The following is a 20,940-nucleotide window of genomic DNA, read 5'->3' on the forward strand; positions in this document are numbered from 1 at the left end:
TTTGTTTATTTATTTATTTAAATCTCAAAGTTCAGGTCACCCCAAACCAGTGAAATCAGGCTCTGGAAGATGGGATACAGATTTCTTTCTTTCTTTCTTTCTTTCTTTCTTTCTTTCTTTCTTCCTTCCTTCCTTCCTTCCTTCCTTCCTTCCTTTCTTTCCTTTCTTTCCTTTCTTTCCTTTCTTTCCTTTCTTTCCTTTCTTTCCTTTCTTTCCTTTCTTTCTTTTCTTTCTTTCCATTTTTGAGAGAGACAGAGACAGAGTGTGAGCGGGGCAGGGGCAGAGATAAAGGGAGACAGAATCCAGAGTAGGCTCTAGGCTCTGAGCAAGCTGTCAGCACAGAGCCTGATGCGGGGCTCAAACCCACAAACCGCGAGATCATGACCTGAGCCGAAGTCACATGCTTAACCAACTGAGCCACCCAAGCGCTCCTTTCTTTGTCTTTTTAAAATTCCCCAAGTAATTCCAATGTACAGATAAGTTTGGGAACCACTAAATTAAGGTTTATCCATCCAGTGGAATATTATTTAGGTGCTAAAAAATAGAGATCTCCATGGTATAGTAAATGAATAAAATAACAAGCAGAACAGTGTGTATGAAGGTCATTATCTGTGTAAAAAGAGAGAAATAATAATACTGGCATTGGGCAAATGCTGAAAGCAAAGACCCCCGAGAAGGATGATTCTGTGTTGGGTCTCATAGATACATTTTTGTTTTCATTTCTGAGCCATGTAGTTATTACCTGTACCAAAAAAATTGGAATTGAGAAATAAGTACCTATGATAAGAGGCTTAAAGCAGGGCTGGTTTTTACTATCGAAAGTACTAAGTTTGTCAGTAATGATGTACCCTTTCCCACCATTAATCTTCATCCATTTGGGAGTATATACAGGATGACGCACATAACATGTTCTACTGGGTACAAACAGGGACTGTGAGTTTCAGCTATGGACCCTGGGATTCTCAGAGCACCTGAAACTCTTTGGGCCGAGTGAGGCCACAGAGCTTAGTCCTGTCCATCTCTTTTCGGTTTACCCAAGTGTCAGCCTTAGGGTATTTACTGAAACATGCCCTCCCAAAAAGCTTGGCTTCTGTCTGCCAGGATACCTTGCTGTGTGATGTGTTCTCTGTTGTCCCTTATCGTGCCCAAAGTTAGTTTGGAACTTCCGGTATGGGCCAGGCATTCCTCTAGGTGTGCTGAAGATACAGTGAGTACAGCAGATGAAAAGTTCCTGTCCTTATTGGAGCTTGCATGCCAGGGACGGGAGAAGACAGGCTACAAAGCCAACAATTGGATAATCAGATAAGAAGGATGATAGTTAAATCTCATGAAGAAAATTAAACAGATCTGTGTGATAGTGGTCAGCAGGTGGGCACGGTGGGGCGACATCTGAGCTGTGACCTAAATGTTGAGAAGCAGCCAGCCACTCGCAGACATAAAGGAGGCTTCTGGAAGAAAGAGCAGGGAGAGGGACCCTGCCAGAAACACTGCCCATGGCCGTCTGGAGACCAGAATGTATTGGTTTGGTAGATACCTAGGAGCACCACTTTGTGAATCTGCCTTTCTGCCCCTGGTTCGTCCAGCAAATCTTGCCAGAGAGAGGTACTAGAGAGAGGAGAGGGTGCACCGGAGGGTCTGTGGAGTGCTCTACGGGGAGTGGGGTGCTTGTGGAAGGCCTGCCCAAGGTAGGAAGTGATGTTTAGGCAGAATAGGAATTTGCAGAGTCGAGAAGGCAGAAAAGGATCAAACTGGCCAAGGAAACAGCATGAGCTGAGAGCAGCTGTGTCTGTGGAAAGGACCTCTGAGAGATGTGTAGGGGCAGAGCTGCAGGGACTCCTAATCTCCGGGCTTTGGGTTGGGGGGGAACACATTAGCAAGGAGCCAGTGGGAGAGCATGAGGAACTGACTGGGGACAAGGGGAGAATGAGGACGGCTTGCAAATGTTGGGCAAGACTGGAGTGTGCTTATGGTGGGCGTGTATCTCCAGGAGGTGCACAGATCAAAATATGACCCAGATTGCCCTTGCCTTCAGGACGCGCGGGGTCTGCCAAGGTGGACTGGAAGCTCTGACAGTGGCACTGACAGAAAGGCGACCAATTTCCAAGCAGTTCCGCAGGGCCAGGGAAAGCGATGGAGAACAGTGGCCTCTCCCGGGCAGGCAGGGGTAAGGCCTAGAAAGCAGAAGGCACACTCTGAGGGAAGGGTGTGTGTGGCTGGCTCAGGGACCTGTGACAGGAACAGAGTGGCTGGAGGGAGGGGTGCTTGAAAGGAAGGAGGCTGCATGCCCAGGCGCTGGGGCCAGGCTGGAAGGGCCAAACGGGGCTAACTCCACATTCTGCAGGCTTTTTACGGGTGGGCGTGGTGACTGGAGGGGCTGAGAGGTTTCCCTAGGAGTGCTTGGAGTGAGGCTTGGTTGGAGCAGGCAGGCACCACAGCCTGGTGGAGAGTGTGCGCTTTGGGGGTGATGAAGAGGACCCCCCCCAAGGTGGCCAGTTTACCCTAAGCTCTATCCTGCAGGGAGTCTTTTGTACCTTTTTTTTTGTTTTAAACTTGGACCATCTGGCCACCAGTGAGAGCCTAGCTTATCATCAGTGTAGATTCAGTGGGGAAACAAGTGAAGTGGAGATCTCTCCTGGGTCCAGCTTCCTGGTCCCCTTCTCTGGCCTCCCCTGCCCTCCATCAGCACAGGGAGGGGCCTCTCTGGAATCTCTCTTTTGGAGGTTGTGTAGACCTCTGAGGTGATTATGCACCTCCCGGGGCAGCCCCAGGAGCCGCCTCACTCAAGAGCAGAGCCTCCATGCTGGAAGCTGCGGATTTTCTCGCTAGGGTCCTGAAAACCGGGAGGCCAGAATGAGGAATGGATTGTGATTCGAGTCAAACCAGAGGCGGAATTACCTTCGACTGCAGTATCCTGGGTGAACTACACCCTCTATGGAAAATGCGAGTTAACCGTTTATTTCTTGGCAAGTGAGCTTAATGCCATCGTCTCAAGTTTTCTTTTTATATATGCTGCGGAACACAGGCACCTCCGAGTGAGATCACAGCTTGAGAAACTTGGGATGAATCGGTCTAACAGGGCATCTGATTCACCTCTGTGCCATTAACAGCGTATCGTGTAAGGAAACAGTTTTTAGTACAGGTATTGAAATCAACTTCAGAAAAGCCAGAACTAGAAACTGAAGGTGGAGGAGGGGTGCAGCTGGCAGGAAGGAGGGTCCACTGCATTGGCTCTCACTCCCTTTGGAGAGTTTTTAAACCCAAAGAAGAAGAGGAGTAAGAATCGTGGCAACAAAACCTTTACGGTTTTGCACAGAACAAAAATGATGTGAAGCTGCAAGTCAGCAGATCTCGCCCAGGGGCTCTAAAGGACGCCCACTCGCGTTTGCTTCACTGGGCAGCTCCTCATCGCCTCCCCGCTGCGGGTTCCTTTTGTCTCGGGTGCTGCCCCCAGCTCCGGGGCGAGGGCGAGCGAGCTGGCATCCTGCGCCCTCCCCGTCGCGGTGGACCAAGGTTGTTTACTACTTTCTACTCCGAGTAGCACGCCAATCACGAGGGCCCGCCCTCCCCGCCGTCCAATCAGCTCGTTGGGAAAGTCCACCTTTCTGCGGGGCCCAGGCAGCGACTGGCTGGAGCAGCTGTCAGTCAAGCGGGCATCCCGCAAGGATGCAGCAGGAGTATTAGGGACGCGATCACCAGAGCGGAGGAGGAGTAACCTTCTCCATAAACAAGCTGTGGGCCCCCCCCCAATAAAGCGGGGGGTGGGGGCTTCGAAGCACTACCCAGCCCTGGGGCCCCGCTGGAGCGGAGCGGGCTGAGCGCAGAGTCGGGGAATCCCTCCCCCCCTCCCTCTGCCTCCCGCCTGCCGCCGCTGCAGTTGTAAACACGTTTCCCTCCATGTCTGTTTTCCCTTCTCTCTAACAGTGGCCATTACAGGCTGCTGTTTACCAAAATCCCGTAGGGCAGAAGCATCTTTCCGGCCCCCGTGCTCCATTGCCATCGCCTCCCTGCCCTTATTCTGGCCTTTTTCTTTTCCACCCTCTGGTCCGGAGAGTAAAGGAAGCTGGGTTGTGATCAGTCTTGTTTTCCTTTTATTCTTGCCCATGTGGGACAAGTCATGCTTTGTCAACATGCACCATTTTCTGCGGAGATCCTGCTTCCTTTTTAAATTGCATGCAAGGGCTAGATGGATTTTGGTTAGGAACGCTGCAGCCCAGGCAGGCGCTGCTCTGGAAGGACTGGGTGGGTTTTTTGTTGTTGTTGTTGCTGTTTTGGACACATGGAATGCTCTTTTAATTCTGCGTTTTCTTCCAAGATGGGTCTTGAATCCTTTACTGACGGGTAGATTTGAGATAGGTACACCCCACCCCTCAAAAAAGGGACAGCATTGTGTTGAACTGTTTTTGTACCTTCTTCTGTGATCTGAATCAGGTTTCCCATTTCCAGCTGCACAATGTGGTTGTATTCAGTGTGATAGGGGCGTAGTGGACATGAATTATTTGCGACAGGGCTGCCTGGAAGATGCGGAGCGGAGTTTGCGTGGCCTGGAGCAGCTCCAGTGTCTGAGGCTCCTCTGTTCTGTTACACAGGCTCCAGGCAGGAAGCGCAGGCAAAATGGCAAAATACAGCATGTGGCATTCGGTTCAAAAATGCCCATTCTAGGAGCTGCTATTCCATATAACATCCAGTCTGATTTAGCTCTTCTTTTTAAAGGAAAGGAAAAGTTATCTATGAAGGTGGCTGGTTTGGGATATTCTCTGATAAGCCTTGTTCAACAAAAAAAAACGATTTTGAGGTTCTGGTTTGCTGAGTGGAGGTTAGGCCTCCTTCGTGTTCTAAATCACAGCCACAGAGAGAGAAAGCATCGGGTTTTGGATTATAGGAATTGCAGCAACATACTCTCGAGCTGCAGCCATGGGGGAAGAATGGAGTCTGGGGCCCATCTCAGCCTTGCAGCCTGTGTACTTTTTCAGTCTTGGGCATTGGAGGTGCTTCCAGGGAAGGAAAAGGGTTGAAAAGATACATTGCAAGTATAAATGTAAGGAATGGCACGTGGTGGCCAGGATTTGCAAGAGCACCTTCCAGACCTACTTAAGCCCCAGGAAACATGTCCTATTTCAAATTAGCCACCACATCTGATTTGGATTTCTGTCGCTCGCTCTCTCTCTCTCTCTCTCTCTCTCTCTCCCTCTCCCCCCCTTCCCCCCTCCCTCTCTCTCTCCCCCTCTCCTCTCTCCTTTTCCTCCTCCAGTCATCCATGTGTACTCTTTCCCCTGCTAGGAGTATTTTTCCAAGATGATCAAGTTTATGTATATCCTTGTGTTTTTGTTAGAATGGGTTCAACTGTCACTTCACGATTTGACAGAAAGAGCTTCTGTGAGTCAAGGGGTGAGGGCAGGTGAGGGAGAGGGCCAGAGCTGGGCAGCGTTCGGCCTCAGGGCCATGACGTTCCTGGCAGCATCATCACAGCACCTTGTGAGCTACCAACTTAGCAACTGATTGAAGGCAGAAAGCCGCCGCGGGTGCCATAGGGATGTCTGCTCTGGCTCCGAGCCCCCATTAGCTCAGCTGGGCAATTTCACATCTGTGAGCCTCAGTGTCCCCCTGCACGAGCTGGGAATAGCGTGTCTGTGCCATCCTGTAAGGACCAAAGGAAATACCTTAAGAAGTACGCCTGCCTCTCTGCTTGGCCCTGGAGGTCCCCAAGGTCCTGGCTCCCCCACCCCCTCCGGTAAATCATCTCCTGGTTCTTTCCTCTGTGGCCCCTCACGTGAGCCTCCTGCTTTTCAGCGTGGCCCAGCAAGCTCATCTTTTGCTGGGTTTTTGCGTCACCTGCTCTTTTCTGGCCAGGTCAGCCTGTTCATTTTTCCATGCCAACAAGCCTCTACGTGCCAGTAAGTCACGTCTGAATAACCAAAGCATGTTTCCCTGCTGGAGAATGCCAGGGCAGGCCGGTCTGGGAGCCAAGTGGCTTTCTCGAGTTCAAATAAGCAGGGGAAGCAGAAGGCCCTGGTCGTTCAGCTCCTCAGTGACTTGAGACTCGTTTTGAATCACCTGGGGAATCTCCTGAAATCCTGCTTTAATCCCCACCCCAGTGTCAGGTTCCCCCTTTCTTTCCCACATGACTGGGCTTTGAGCCCTCTGTCCTTTAGCCTGGCTTTGCCTCCAGGCCCCCAACCCCGACAAGTGCCTGTCTGCCACCCGCCAGAGTGCTCAGTGCTCCTGTGACCACAGCACACGTGGACTTACTTCCCTGGCCTCCCCAGTTCCAAATGGCCCCATCTTCTAGAACCACCTTCACACTGTCCCTCATGAAGCCACCCCCACTGCACTTGTTCCTCACCTTCTTTTCTTTTGAGTCATGTTCTCCCCCACTTAATGGGACATGGATGCATTCTTGTGGTGTCCTCATCGATCTCATGTTCACCTTTTACTTTCCAGGTGTCTCCTAGTCCCGGGGAGAGGCACTATTATATAATGGTGCTCTGGGCTGTTGAGCCAGACACACTGGCACCTCCAACACATGACTGACCCTCTGAGCCTGTCTTTCCTCATCTGTAGAAGGGGGTGATAATGCCTTTCCCGTGGGGGAGCCATGAGGATTAACTGTGCTTGGCACGGAGTTCGCGCCTAGTAGGCACTTAGTAAGTGTGAGTTCTCAAAAGCGTTGTTGTTCTTTGTTTTTATCAGCCATAGATAGACATTTCACCAACTTTACAGGGCCAGTGAGAGATTAACTGAGAATTATGCACAATCACTTATTAGCGAATCCCATTAATGTTCATTTATCTTACTTTTGTCAGGATAGGCACCTTTTGTTATACTTACGCTCTTTTGCGTCCCATCCGGCAAACCCTCAGTAAATACCTCTTTTAAAAAAATTGCTCTTTATGTGTGTAAATTTCAGAACTTGCTCCTTTATCAATAGTGATTTTTTATGAAAATGAATGCTTCTAGGTCAGACTTCTAGAACTTCCGCCTTGAGGGAATTGGGGCCAAACAAGAAAATCTGAGCCCCTGAGTTGTGTGACCAACACCTGGGGCCTGATGGATCCCGACTGATTCATAATCAAGTGTGTTTTTAAAATAACAGGGTTATTGGGTAGGAGTTCAGAGCAGTGAGAAAAATGATAACATTTGACGTACGGCCAGCTCCTTCCAATGCTGTGCAGCTGGTCGGCCTGCAGAAGCAAGCTGGCCCCTGATGCAGGATGGCCACAGAGGCCAAAGCATGAAGCTGCCGTATAGGGGGCAGGGTCACTGTGATTCCCCACTGTCACCATGGGTGAGAGATGGGGTGTGCCCAGCTCTGCCCCCCTTCCCGTGACCCCAGTCATGGGTACCCTTGAACCATTAAGACTACTAAGCTTTTTTTTCAGCAAACATTTGCGGATGCCTACAGGGCAGGTGCTCTGCTAAACTCTGGGGGTGCAAAGATACAGAGCCATTCCCTTCCTTGAAAGAGTGCCCCGGGACCACTGTAGATTTCCCGACCCAAGCAGGAATTGTACAAGCAGGCATTATGACGGGCATGATCCATTTTCGTCACCTGGGGAGGCTTTCCAACTAAATGTCTATACCTTTGTGACCTTGGACAGGTCCCTTAATTTCCCTCAGCCTTGATTCCCTCCTCCTCGCAGCATAGAAGGTATCAGAGTGAGGGGCAGATGAGAACGCATATGTGAACTGCTTCGTGCTATGCCTTTGCTGTGCCTTTTAGAAGGAGCCATTGCTGAGTATGGAAAATATTGAACCGTAGCACGCATGCTTGCATGAATCAGTCTGCTGAGTTATTTTAAGTTTGCATCTGAAAATAAAGGGTGGATTGCTGTCCAAATATAAAAGAATTGGATCCAGGCTCTAAAAGGATGTTTGCTGTTCTTTAGCAAAATACCATTCTTCTTAAGTTTCATTCAATCATTCCACAAAAATCTGAGCATCTGTTTTGTCCCAGGCACTGTGCTTGTAATGGGTGTACAACAGCAAACAGAACACTTGCTTTCTGCTCAGCTCGGGCTGACACTTGGACAGGGAATGTAGACGTTAAATAAATAGAAGTATGATGATGGCCATATAGGGGGAAGCCTGCTGTGTGTTTTAATATTTAACACCTGCTATGTGCGTTAATATTTAAATGTATCTTGGGAAGGTCTTTCCAACTAAAAATAATGATTTGTCCATTTGCCTGCAAATACCTCCTTTCTCTATAGGCAGTAGGCTGTTCATTTTTTGAGTGAGAGGTTCTGTTATTTGGGAAGAGAGCAGTTTTATAATTGAAAGTAAGCTGGAGATGATTCAGAGGAGAGACTATATGTTGGGTTTTCCTTGGCTTGTGCGTTGAAGTGGCTTAGGGAAGGTGGTTGTGTGCCAGTGGACAAGGGTTTAAAGAAGCCACCCCAAATTCAGGTAAACCATGTTGTGTATGTCTTCGAAAATAAATGTAAATACCCAAAGCTCACACCTCTGTTCTTCATCTAGACCAGAGCTGTCCTGTAGAATTTTATGTGATGATTCAGATGTTTTAGATCTTACCTGTCCGGTAAGGTCGCTGCTTAGCCACGTGTGGCAATAGAGCACCCCAAATATGGCTAGTGGGACCGAGAGATGAATTTCAGATTTTATTTAATTTTTAATTAAATATTTGAATAGTCGCTTGTGGCTTGTGGCCACTAGACGCTACAGATCCAGACAGAAGATTAACTGACAAAACTCTTTTCTCCTGAAGTATGTATTTATTTTGATTAAGGGTAACTAAGACCTGTACATTTCATTTTTCCCGTCATATTTACAGCAAATAAAGGGGGCACGCACATTTTTAAAAATGCAACACAATCAGTTAGACCAGCTGCCTAATTGCACACATTTTCTGGGCTGTGAGCCTTAATGACCTAAATACTCCTAATAACCTAGGAACTATAAAACAAGCAAGTCATACTCTATAACTGAATACCAGTGGGTTTCTTGGCTGAGAGAAAGCAGTCAAGGTCTTTGGGGTTCTATCAAGTGGCTGTTGATGCATGGACATTCAAAAGCTTTTGTGAAAATAAGGTAGATTTTAGAAATTTTGAAACCAAATTGAAACTCTCATTCAGGTTTAAAATTTTATTGGAGTTTATTTTCATTTCTTCTTTTGGTTCATCTGTGGGGTTTTTGTTCCCCCTGCTTTGTTGTTTTCATCAGGTTGGGAGAATAAAGCCTGGCTGGTCAGTTTCAATTTTATTTAAATTCATTTTGTCTTCATTCCTTCTAATCTAGCACAGTCCTGTGTTATATTGAGATCAGAGTGCTTCGGGGAAATGTTGAAATATAAAAACATTTTCATGAAAACATTTCCACTTACATTTAATTTTTCTTCTCAATAGAAAAATATTTCCAACTTAATCCTTCCTCTCCCCTCTTGAAATGAATTGCATGCTTTAGAAATAACATCAATCCACCCAAGTACGCAAGGACAATCTCAGCCATTGAATGGAGATATAAAGGCTCAGAGCATGGTGGGGTTCAGAGGCAGAGACTGCCTTTCAGGATGCTGATAAACATGGGCGAGGCCCTCAGAGGGCCCTCGGTTCCCCACACACCAGCGCAGCAAACCAGTGCAGCACTTAGGTCTGGGCCTGCCGTGGAGAAATCTCTCACTCCATCTTAACCCATCAGCATCGTAGAGCTTATTTTGAATAACTCGTGAGTGTCTGCCAAAGCAGTCGATGTTGAAACTTCCTCTTTCCAAACCCCATCTGACATCTGGGACCAGCTATGCTAGAAGGTGTTTGAACACGCCATGGAGTGGCTCACCCGTTTCTTAAGGAAAAAATGGCAAGCAAGCCCCTCTCAAGGGCAGACTCCTGCCTTCCCTCTGCCCTTTTATTTTGTTGTTGTTCCTTGGTAACTTCAAGCCTACTAGGAAGCCCAGCCTTAGGGGAAGGTGAGCCTCTCTTCCAAGGAAAAAGCAGCCGCTCATGTCCAATCTAGAAGCACCTCCAGTGTGAGCTACCCTGTGCTATCATTCCAGTCTGCAAAGTGCAGGGATATGGAGGCTGTGTGAAAATTTAGTGCATTCACCTGCATTGTAATGAGCGATGTACTGAGAGCTTACTCTACAACTGCTCAGGCACATTTCATTTAGTTTTTACAATAGCCAGTGGGGTGGATTCTCCTGACATTGTTTTACTGTTAAGCAAGTAGAGGCCTGGAAAAAATCAGTTGTCCATTAGAAGAGACTGTATTTGAACCAAGATATGCCCAATTTTAAAGTGTATGCTTTCCTGGGGCGCCTGGGTGGCTCAGTCGGTTGAGCGTCCGACTTCGGCTCAGGTCATGATCTCACAGTCTGTGGGTTCGAGCCCTGTGTTGGGCTCTGTGCTGACAGCTCAGAGCCTGGAGCCAGCTTTGGATTCTGTGTCCCCCTTTCTCTCTGCCCCTCCCCTGCTCATGCTCTGTCTCTCTCTGTCTCAAAAATAAATAAACACATTTAAAAAAATGTTTAAATATATGCTTTCCTTTGCTGTACTCCGTCTGTAGGCTTTGCACCCAGAACAGCAAATTTTTGGTTACGTGTTTTCTCCCAAGAAAGAGCTCATGAAAACAAAAATTTCCAGTGTTTAAGGTTTGCCCTCAAGAGGGGAAAGAAATTTGTGGGTTCCTAAAACAATAAGAAAATGAAAAGTCATTTTATTGTGTCTGGGTTTTCTGATGAAGTTGTGGCTTTTGTAATCAGGTAGATTTTTCAAACAATATCAAGATCTCTAAGGTTTTTCCGTAAATGAATATACACATCCCATTCTTACATGCGTTGATTAACCATAAAGTGATTCAGCTATAGGATGTTATATAGCCTAAATATAAGAATGTATGAGTGTCAGAATTAATTTCCTCAACAAGGAGAAAGAGTCGGCAAATTCAGGAAGTGTAGTTCCGCGGTCCTTTCGTATTATTACATTTTTGTGCAGGCAAAGTCGCATGCCTTGGTCATGGGTACTGATTCTTCAGGTGTTGACTACTCCCTGATTCCTAACTGTTTGATCAAAGCCTCGGGCCAATTTCGTTTGCTCAGATCCAAAACCAGGTTAAAACTTCTTTCAGACCCAGTTCCTAGCACTGACCACAGAAGTCCAAACACTGGTACAGGCTCTTCAGGTAGACCTGTGGGTCCTGAGCAAGTGAGACTGTGAACTCCATTGACAGCAGGAACCTTGCCTCTCAGAACCGTTTCTCCAATGTGCTCAATCAATAGTCTGTCCAATGAAAGCATGAAGAGACAAGGAAGTACCATCAAAGCCATAGGGATAGCCGAGACTACCACACCAGCTTTCGTACGCTGTCATGCGGGAAATCTTTCCAACATAAATTATATACTTCTTTCCTTCTTAGTCTAGTGAATATAATTTAATCATTTCTGGCCAACTTGGGGACATCAGTGAACATATATTGTTGTATTATGCATAATATGGTGATAGCCTTAAGGCGTAGTGGGAGGCAGTTTGCCGTATACTGAAGATTTCTTGTGTTTATTGTGTTCTTATGGTTTGGCTTTATCATTTTTATGTCCCCATTTCTGTTTAACAGACTTACTGCAGTACGACAAGGAAGCTCCGTCAGCCTCTCTGTAGGTCATTATTTGCTGCTTCCTCTTTGCTGTGGGTACTCTGAAAACAGATTTCTAAGCTTGCTAGAATTATATGTAAGACGGGGGCGCCTGGGTGGCTCAATCGGTTGACCACCTGATTCTTGATTTTGGCTCAGGTCGTGATCCCAGGGTCCTGGGATTGAGCCCCACAAGGGGCTCCGTGCTGAGCATGGAGCCTGCTTAAGATTCTCTCTCTCTCCCTCTGCCCCTCTCCCTGCTCGCTCTCTCTAAAAATAAAACAAATCCTAAAAAGAGAGAGAGAGAGAGACAGAGAGAGAGAGAATTATGTGTAACAGTAAGTAAGCTGTAAGATCTAGCTTCTTTCTGGTCCTTGGCTGTGGACCCCCACAAACATGTTTTTGCTGGATAGTTGCGTTCCGGAAGGGTGTGGTATCCATCTGTGAGAAGTGTTTACTCTTCACATGATCGTGTTTGTTTTTTTTTTTTCTTTTACTTCTCTCTCTGCATCCACGTCTCTGTTTCTCTAGTAATATGACAGTTGCTAGAATAATTAAAATTAATGGAACACGTTAATCCACATGGGAGCGATTGTAGTGGTCAAAAAACATTTTCAAAAGGCATGCAATCCCCCCTTCTGTATCCTGGACCAGCCCTCAGCACCTAGTTTCATGACATAGTATTTTACAAGGGTCCCCTTGTATTTCACTTTCAGATAGCTATGCCTGAAGGGGCTTTTCCACTCCCGCCTGGTATTGGTTCTCCCTCCCCTGCTGTCATCTCCCACTCCTGGTCTTCGTCCTAGGCCCACGCCAACCCTGCCAGGCAAGACTCCTCCATGCGTTCCACTTCCAATGCTCCTGCACCTCTCCGTTGTCCATTAAGGGTCTCTCCAGCAGGCCCTCCTTCTAGGGGCTACCACCTTTCCAGCCTCCATTCCACTGGACACCTCTCATTGCTGAAGGCTTTGTAAGCGAACTTGATTTCCCTTTGGGAGGCAATGAGGTATAACAGAGCCGAGATCTTAGAGCGAAGCCAACTGCCACCCGAGGGCCCCCTCTATTGGATAAATCAGGCGGGTCTTGGAGCCTAGATCTCCTGTCCATAGAAAGGAGTTTGTATGGATCCAGTCAGCACATTCTTGGTGTGAAAGCGAGGGCTTAATCCAGTGGCACCTCACTCCCTTGCCTTTCGGGATTATTGCTTCTGTGTGGACAGGTAGCCGCAAGGGTTGACGGCAAATTTCTCATCTCCTATCGCACACCCTGTGATGCTGGGAACACCAGAGCAAAAATGGTTGCTGTCGCGCATTCATTTCTGGCCTCAATTTTCTATTATTCCCCGATGAGGATCCTTTCGTTGGAGACCAGTATCTGGAAGAGAAAAAAAAAAAAAAAAGTAGATCAAGCTTTTCAGATGAGATTTTAGTGCAGCCCCGACAGACTCTTTTTATTGCCTTCGCTACCACATAGTGGTGGATCAGGAAACTGTAGGGCTTGCAGGGCTGGGAAATTGCTGCCAATGGAGTGAAGATTCTGCTGCTGAAGGAATCTGATCTCTTTTCTGCATAACACAAAGAAAGCAGAAGCCCATATCGTCTATAGCAGATGACAGAGTATATGTCCAGTTCGGAAAAAAATACATTTCTCAGTACCTTTAAAGCAAAAAGACCGAGTTGTGAGAAGGATCTAGAAGAAGTCGTATGCAGTTTACTGGTGTCCATTTTGTTGCTGCTTTTTGCATTCCTCAACCATCTTACTTCGTACTCCCACCCCACTGGAGGATACTCCAAAGATAAATGAACTGTTAGGCAATATGTCAGAAAGGCTACGGTCCTCAACATGTACGCCCCGGCGTTCTCTACCGGCCTCCTTAGCTGGTAGCAACAATACTGCTCTCGGAATCATCTATAAAAAGTAGGCATTTGCCTCATCTCCAAATTAGGGGTTTATCTTATTTGCAAAACACTTTCGGGGCCTTTGTCTGGGATAGCAGGGTGTTAGCAACTCTGGTCCAAGTGGGAAGCACACGAAGTTAAGTCTCATTCAAAGCGAGATTTTGGAGTTCCCAATGGTTGATTGGCATGTATCCTTATAGCTCAAGAGTTTCTCTGTCCATTCAGTTGATTGACTATGCTGTAGTTGTTTTCTTTTCCTTGATGAACTTTTTAGGAACATTTACTTTTGAACGTGTAAATTTGAAATAATTTCAGACTTACAAAAAAAAATAGTTACAGAAAGTACAAGTTTCTGAACACCCTTCACCCAACTTCCCCAAATGTCAGCACCTTACATAACCAATTGAGGCTTATCAAAACCATCATATCACCATGACGCGGTACTACGAAACTCCAGACTGGATTCAGATCCCACCAGTTTTCCCCTGTCTGGTCCTCTATCCAGTAGAGGATCCCGTCTCACATTTGTGGTCGTGTCTGTTCTGTTTCCTCAAACCCAGGTTGTTTTCTTCAGTCTTCCTTGGTAGCTTGCCACCTCCACACTTTGGAAGAGCACAGACCAGTTATTTTGCAGAATGTCCTTCTCTGGGTGTTTGCTTGTAATGAAAGTCAGGTGACAGCAAGAACATACAGTGTTAGCAAGATGACCACAGAAGTGCCACTGTGCCCTTCCCAGTGCATCCTGTCTGGAGACACATCATGCCCATAGGTTTCATTTCTGATGATGTTAATTTTGATCACTTGGTTTAAGATGGTCTCTGCCAGTGCACCCGTTGTTAATCTTGACCTTTGTAATTAGGAAGCATCCTTCAGAGGTATATACTTGAGACTAGCCTCTTCATACCGTTCCTCATTATTCTTTCACTTCCCAGTTTTAACACCCATTACTGTGGTGTTTGCCAAATGGTGGATTTTTCTATTTCTGTTTTCTACACTTAGTAATTGGAATTCTACTCTGAGGACTCTATGTATTTTTAAAATGAGGGACATAAAACTTTTTAAATAGCAGTGGCAGCTCCACTTTTTCTGGGAGGACAATTATGAATGACATGCAGCAGAAAAATATGCAGAAGCCTGAGAAGTCTCAAATAGGAATGTTATTTGAGATGTCGTTGCCATCATTTCCCTTCAGAGGAGGTGAAGTAGAGGGGAGGAGATCTCAGCCACCCTCCAAAAAAGTCCTCTTAGTATCTTGGTCCTGGCTGCAAGTGTCTCTTGCTTTTGAGGACTGAGAGGACACAGTTGCAAGACTGTCTCTGGAGCACAGCCCTGAATGTTTTGGATGGGTTAGGAAGGCTTACGCCACCATAAGAACTTTAATTAATACTATGAAATGTTATCTCTGAGCATTTTAGGCTATAATTGAAAGGAGTGCTCAAGATACGGTTTCCTTCTTTTAGAATATACACTATTACTCACATGGCAAACAATTTAGAGGAGCCCCTCCCTCCATTTAATTAAATTTCAGCAGCCCCAAATCCAATGCGTGTGAAGAAATCATTATTTTGAATTCTTTATCCTGAAAAGATTAAAATTACTCTTTACTCTTAGAGGTTTTTTTTTTTTTAATTGGGCTATTCTATTCTTTGATTGTGATCCTTCCAATGTGATTTTTAAAAATATTTTTACTTCTACCTTAAAAGGATGAAACAGTATTTATATGCAACTACAATATTTTATCAAAAGCTTGTGCATCTAATTGAAAGGACTGTGAATGGCTACATTTTTAAATATCCTGCAGTCCATCCCAGTTTGTAATTTTATCATCACACTCTGGCAAGATCACACTCGGTACATTAAATTCCTGTGGCCCTCATTTTTCCCTCACTGATGTTTGTAACTCCTTGCGGATTAAATTTTAGGAGCTTGAAATAGAACCGTTCCATTAGGAAAAGAAAAAAGAACCTCATACACCCCAAACCGTCGGTAGCTGCTCATTAGGTACGGTCAGGGGACTCACATTTGCCGGACCAAGCAGGAATTTTGATGGTAGAATTGACGGTTCTGAATTAGGTTGGATGAAAAATACGTACGGCTTTTAAAGGTGTGGCCGCACAGAATTCATGCAACCGAGTACTGAGGTTCTTTTCGTGTTTGCAGTGTCTTGGTGAATGTCCTAAAGTTGGCGGCTGAGCGGAGGGGGACAGGGAACATTTACTTGAGTGTTATTTCTAGACCGCAAGCCCAGCGCTGGAAAAAGTTCCAGCGCATCCGTTAAAGTTAGTGCACGTGCTCGGGCGGACCGGATCCCGGAGCGCCGCCGCCACCGCAGCGCCGCAGACCCCTCGTGGCCGCCCGCTTCTGCCCTGGCTGGCGGGAGGCGGGGCTCAGCAGGCGCGTGCCCGCGCGGGAGGACTGGCCGGCCACGTGACCACGCTCTGGCCACGCCCGCCGCCGCCTCACGTGGTCTCCGGACACCATGTGCGAGAGTGGATGGAACAGGGAGCGGCCGGGTGTGGCATTCGGGTTTGGGAAGACAGAAGCGTCCTGATTTCCCGCCCCCTCCCCCCCCTCTAATTCCTTAAGCCCGATAGCGGAAAATGCAGAAAGTATTTCTCATGTATTTCCGATCATGTCATCTAATCCCTTTGGTGGCTCAAGTTTCTTTATGGGAACGTGGTTTCCGTCTCGAGGGGTCGATCCCACGGTGCCAGAGCCACGCTGCCTCCCTCGGGACGGGGGCGGTCTGGGTTTCCCGAAGGTCGATCATCCATTTTATGGCAAAGAAGTAAACCGTTCTAAACCGTTTCACTACAAACCCTGGTTTCTCCTTAGCGATAATTGAATTTTGATGGAAAACCGGCTGTCCTAAAGTTATGGGAAGAGGGTGGTCCACCCTCCGACTTCCGCGGCATTGTTGCCGCTTTGCCGCGGGAGGAGGCTCGCGGAGTAAATAACTTGGATGGGTCCCTCCACGTTCGTTGCTCATGTGCTTGTGAGCAGTGCACAACGTAAAAGGAAAATAAAAGATGGAAGTAGGTTTGCAAAAGAGAAAAATTAATATGGAAGGAGGGCGTGCGTTCTCAAATTGAACCGGGGTCTCATTGTTACGAGCTAACGTCCAGTTACGTGCTCCAGTCCGATCCCGGACCGCAGCAGAACCGCCTGGGGAGCTCGTGCGGTCCGCGGGGAGGTGTTGGTGCCACCGTCCCCCGCCGCCACCACACGGACGCACGTGCCCTGTTAATTTCCTGGCACCCGTTGCGTACGGAGCCTCGTGTAAATCTTCGGCACACTCATTTCTGCCCATTTCGTGTGGGAAGTTAAGGTTCTTTTCGGTTTACTTTCTGTTCACCTTCATTAAAATGCGGCAAACCGAAAGGAGTTTATTAATGGAGATCCCAGTGTATAGAGAGATTTTATTGAAAAGAAGAAGGGCTCGAATGATAAAACCTCATGTTAAAAATCAGAAACAGACTCTTGTTATTGTTAATAACTTTGAAAATGGAAATCCAACTTTTGATAAATTATTTCAGAGGAGTAGTTCTAGGGACCAGACATTTGGTAGGTAACTCTGTGTCTGGTCATCAATTATAGTGATTTCCTTGCATCAGCTCCAGAAAATCAGAATATTCATGAGCTTTCTGCTCTGACTCAGACCTTCAGGAGCCATGAAATTTTCCTGTTGGGATGAGAGGAAGTGCTGTCGGTGGTTTTGGCAGCTGAATGAAACCAGAAATAGATAAGCAGGGTAGAGGGGCGATGTCCATTTGTCTGGTCTTATCATCCTGCTTTTAATTTGTGAAAGTTAAAGTTTAAAAAAATTATATTAAACGTACGATCCTTTTTAGAATTCACGGAGTACGTTGAGGAAGTGGTTTTGTTTTTGTGAGTTTGTTTAAACAAATGACTGAGGTTTTTGTTTTTCGCTGTGTCTGGCCAGGCAGCAATGCTACACTTTTTTAAATTCATGAAATACTGACCAGCGAGTCTGTTCTTTAGCACTCCTCTGCTTTTGTGATGGGAAGACAAGGAGGCAGACACCAATGGCGCCTCTTACAATGGAGGTTTGTTTGTTTATTTTTTAATTTAATGGAGGGATTGTAGATGGCTTAAAATTTCCTTGTGCCAGGACAGAGAAGGGGGGGGGGGGTGGGTGGGAGAATAATTAGCCCATTTTAAGCAACTTTAGCAATAGCCGATCCATAGGCATTAACTTTCGACAGCGACAGAAGCCTCTTTCTAGACCTCATCCTGTGATGTTTTAAACAAATTTAATTTTGTTTGATTAAAATCTTTCTTAAAGGCCGAAATTCGCTGAGGTCATTTTTTCAAATTTTTTGGTTATATACTAATAAAGATGGCAAGTTATAATCTTCTGTTGAAATATGCGGGAAGCCTATCCTTCACCCCCTCCTTCCCTGAAATGCCAGGGCTCCCTTGCCTGTTCTGAGAGGTCCTTCTCCGGCACTCCTGCCTCGTACACACCCTTCCATCCCGTGGTCCACTCAGCCGGAAGTATTCTGGAATCTTTACCTTGAATTCTTATCTACATGTACAACACCTGGGGTGTCTTCCAGACAGGTGCACTCAGGTTTTAAATGAACAAATATTTAATCCAGAAGAATTTATGAAAAAAAAAGGGGGGGGGCTGTTTGTATTTTTTTTTAAGCCATTGTTGTTAAACACCGTGTTTGGAGTGGTACGAATTCTGTGCTCTACCAATTTGTATGAATTATGCCATTTAAAGTAGAAATAATTAAGAAATATTTCAGTGCTAGGTTAAACACAGGAGTGAAGTTTCCACTTTTTTATGTAGTCAAATTCATTGCCTTTTGGTCCTTTGGGATGGTGTTGAATGACCCTGACAGAACTATAAGGCACAGAAATGAGCCTCACGCAAGTCTGAGAGCTGAGCTCCTGGCATTCAGTACTTCTGTTTATCATCATCTGTCTCCCTGTTAAGTCACAGCCTCTTGTGGTCCTCAGTCTCCTCATCAATGAAATATCGCTGATACCTTTCTATGACTTATGAAAGTAGGTTATGAGAACTACAGTAGAAAACTCTGTGTCATGTGCACGTGCACGATACCTTACTGGTTAGAAGCACGGACCCTCGAGTCCTGTCGCTTCAGTTGGAATTTCTGCCTCTGCCTCCCGAAGCTCCTTGACTCCGGGCAAACCACTCTCTCTGTACTTGAGACTATGGTTCAGAGGACGGGAAAATAGGCCCTCCCTCTCAGAGCTGTGGATGTTAAGTCAGCACATGCCAAGCACATGTAGCAGTGAGTGCCCCCACGTATGGTAGGTGACTTACTATTACGGATAACAAATGCTCATTTTTTTTCTTCTCATCTAGTACTTTGAGCTTTTACTTCTATTAGGGCCAAGAGACAGAGACAGAGACAGAGAATTGTTACCATTAAAAAAGTTGTAGTCTGCCGGGGTGTCTGGGTGTCTCAGTTGATTAAGTGTCCAACTTTGGCTCAGGTCATGATCTTGCAGTTTGTGGGTTCGAGCCCTGCGTTGGGCTCTATGCTGATAGCTCAGACCCTGGATCCTGCTTCAGATTCCATGTCTGTCTCTCTCTCTCTCTCTCTCTCTCTCTCTCTCTCCCCCTCTTCTGCTCACCTCTGTCTCTCTCTCTCTCAAAAATAAATAAACATTAAAAAAATTTTTTTTAAGTTTTAGTTTGCCTAAAAGCAGATATGACCTAAAAGAAGGCTGGGGTTTGGTGTTGGATCAGATGATTCTTTGGTTATTCTCGGGGAAAACCAGCCAAGCCATGAGGCCAGAGGACTATCTTTCATTTTATTCCTCATCTCCCAAAAGTGGCTTCTCTGATTTTTCTCATTTTTCCTCCTTTTTAGGAGAGTCAAGGAGAGTAGTTTTTCATATTACTTTTGTCATCATTGTTATTTATTTGATAACAATTTACCATCAGAACATAAAACGCACTTACTTATCCTACAGGAAACTCCCTTCTGTTACGTATTTGCTTTCAATTCATGCTTTGTCTAATGCCAAAGAGAATTTGAGGCAGATTCTAATTAAAAGCCAAAAAAACAAAACAAAACAAAAAACCCAGATGACACGGGACCTGAATAGCCACATCAGCAAGAAAAGCACACCATACTAGAAGGACTATCGGTCTTCTTGGAATCTGGTTCCTCTGGGATTCTAGGCACAAAGAATTTCCTCAAGGCAAAGAGGAAATACAGTAAAATCTGCATATGTAGGTATACATACAAAGTCCCCATATACATCTTCTGTAAATTTCAAGGGCTTTGCTTTCGGAAAGTTTGCCTAAGTAGTAGTCCAGGGTTAAAGTACCACCTGACTCCACGTATGTATATCATGTCTCATGGAACCAATATACACTGCACAATATACACTGCGCCACCATGGACCAGGCTCTGGACATGGCCCTGGGAACACAGTGATGAAAAAACATAGGATTCCTATCCCAGTGCACTGTGCACCAGTGGAGAAAGGAGCATTAAACATAGTTAAGTGTTTTTTTTTTTAATTGTAGTACTGCGCATACAAAATTTATCATCGTAACCATGTTTAAATATATGCTTCAGCGGCACTAAGTAAGTACGTTCCCAATGTTGTGCAACCATCACCACCAGGCATCTCCAGAACTGTTGTCTTGCACAACTGAAACTTTGCACCCATGAAACAATAACTCTTCCTCCTTCTTCCCTCCAGCAAAAATAATAATAATAATAATAATAATAATAACCATTAAAAATAAGTTTTTGATTGTGAATGTGGTCAGTGCTTTGAGAGACATGAAGCGGATGCTGTGTCTTAAAACGATAGGGCAGCAGGAAGGGCTCTTACCCAGAGATGGTGATGGGGAGAAGAAGTCTTTGGGGGTGAAGACAATCACCCAGCACTAAATGCTGCAGAGGCAGGTTGGGAGTGGGAAGAAGCGTAAGCCAAGCAGAAGGAACAGCATGCATCATGGGTCAGAGTCATGACAGGGTCTGCCTTCTTCAAGAAAGAAAAAGGAGCCAGGGTGGTTGGAGCAGGGGCCAGGCGGGTAAGAGGTTTTAGTTTTACTATGTGTATGGGTATTTGTGTATCCTTGCTGCGATTCAGTAAAATCTTCACCGTGCCCTGAAATACAGCACGGTCCGTATGCAGCTTTTCAGTAACCTGGAGCACAAACTCATAGCCGCTTCTCAGAACTCCAGACTGTGCCTGCACCAGGAATTCACTAACACCCTTCCTGGCTGGATGAGCAAGTGCATTATCTTCCTTGATACGGGCCCAGAGCAGGGAGGTCTGAGGAGCAGGTGGTCGGCTTGCTCCTGGAAGCCTCCTTCCCATCCCAGTGGCCTGGAGCCGGTGGGATTAGGATGAAGGAATGTCCCTGTGGCACTGGCACCAGGGATCATTTCTGTGAAGCAAGAGCAGTAGGTTCTAGATAGGGAGGTGCAGGTGGCGTGAGAAC

General features: G+C 46.2%; 1 protein-coding gene across 3 annotated transcripts in view; it reads left to right on the plus strand.

The window, feature by feature from the left end:
• The window catches only part of IGF1R (insulin like growth factor 1 receptor), a 304,390-nt gene that overhangs the window by 195,903 nt on the left and 87,547 nt on the right, over positions 1-20,940 (plus strand). The window contains exon 1 of one of the 3 annotated variants that reach the window (XM_047086604.1): positions 19,321-20,526. The exons of the other annotated variants lie outside the window; for them this stretch is intronic. Within the exon in view, the coding sequence (XP_046942560.1) occupies positions 20,448-20,526 (79 nt within the window). The 5' untranslated portion in view covers positions 19,321-20,447. Of the gene's footprint in view, positions 1-19,320; positions 20,527-20,940 lie in introns of those variants that run through there. 3 annotated transcript variants of the gene reach the window in all.

This window comes from Lynx rufus, unplaced genomic scaffold (genome assembly GCF_022079265.1).
Source record: "Lynx rufus isolate CCGP_SWC_20201006 ecotype Redwood Valley unplaced genomic scaffold, mLynRuf1.p SCAF_21, whole genome shotgun sequence".
Classification (NCBI taxonomy): domain Eukaryota; kingdom Metazoa; phylum Chordata; class Mammalia; order Carnivora; family Felidae; genus Lynx; species Lynx rufus.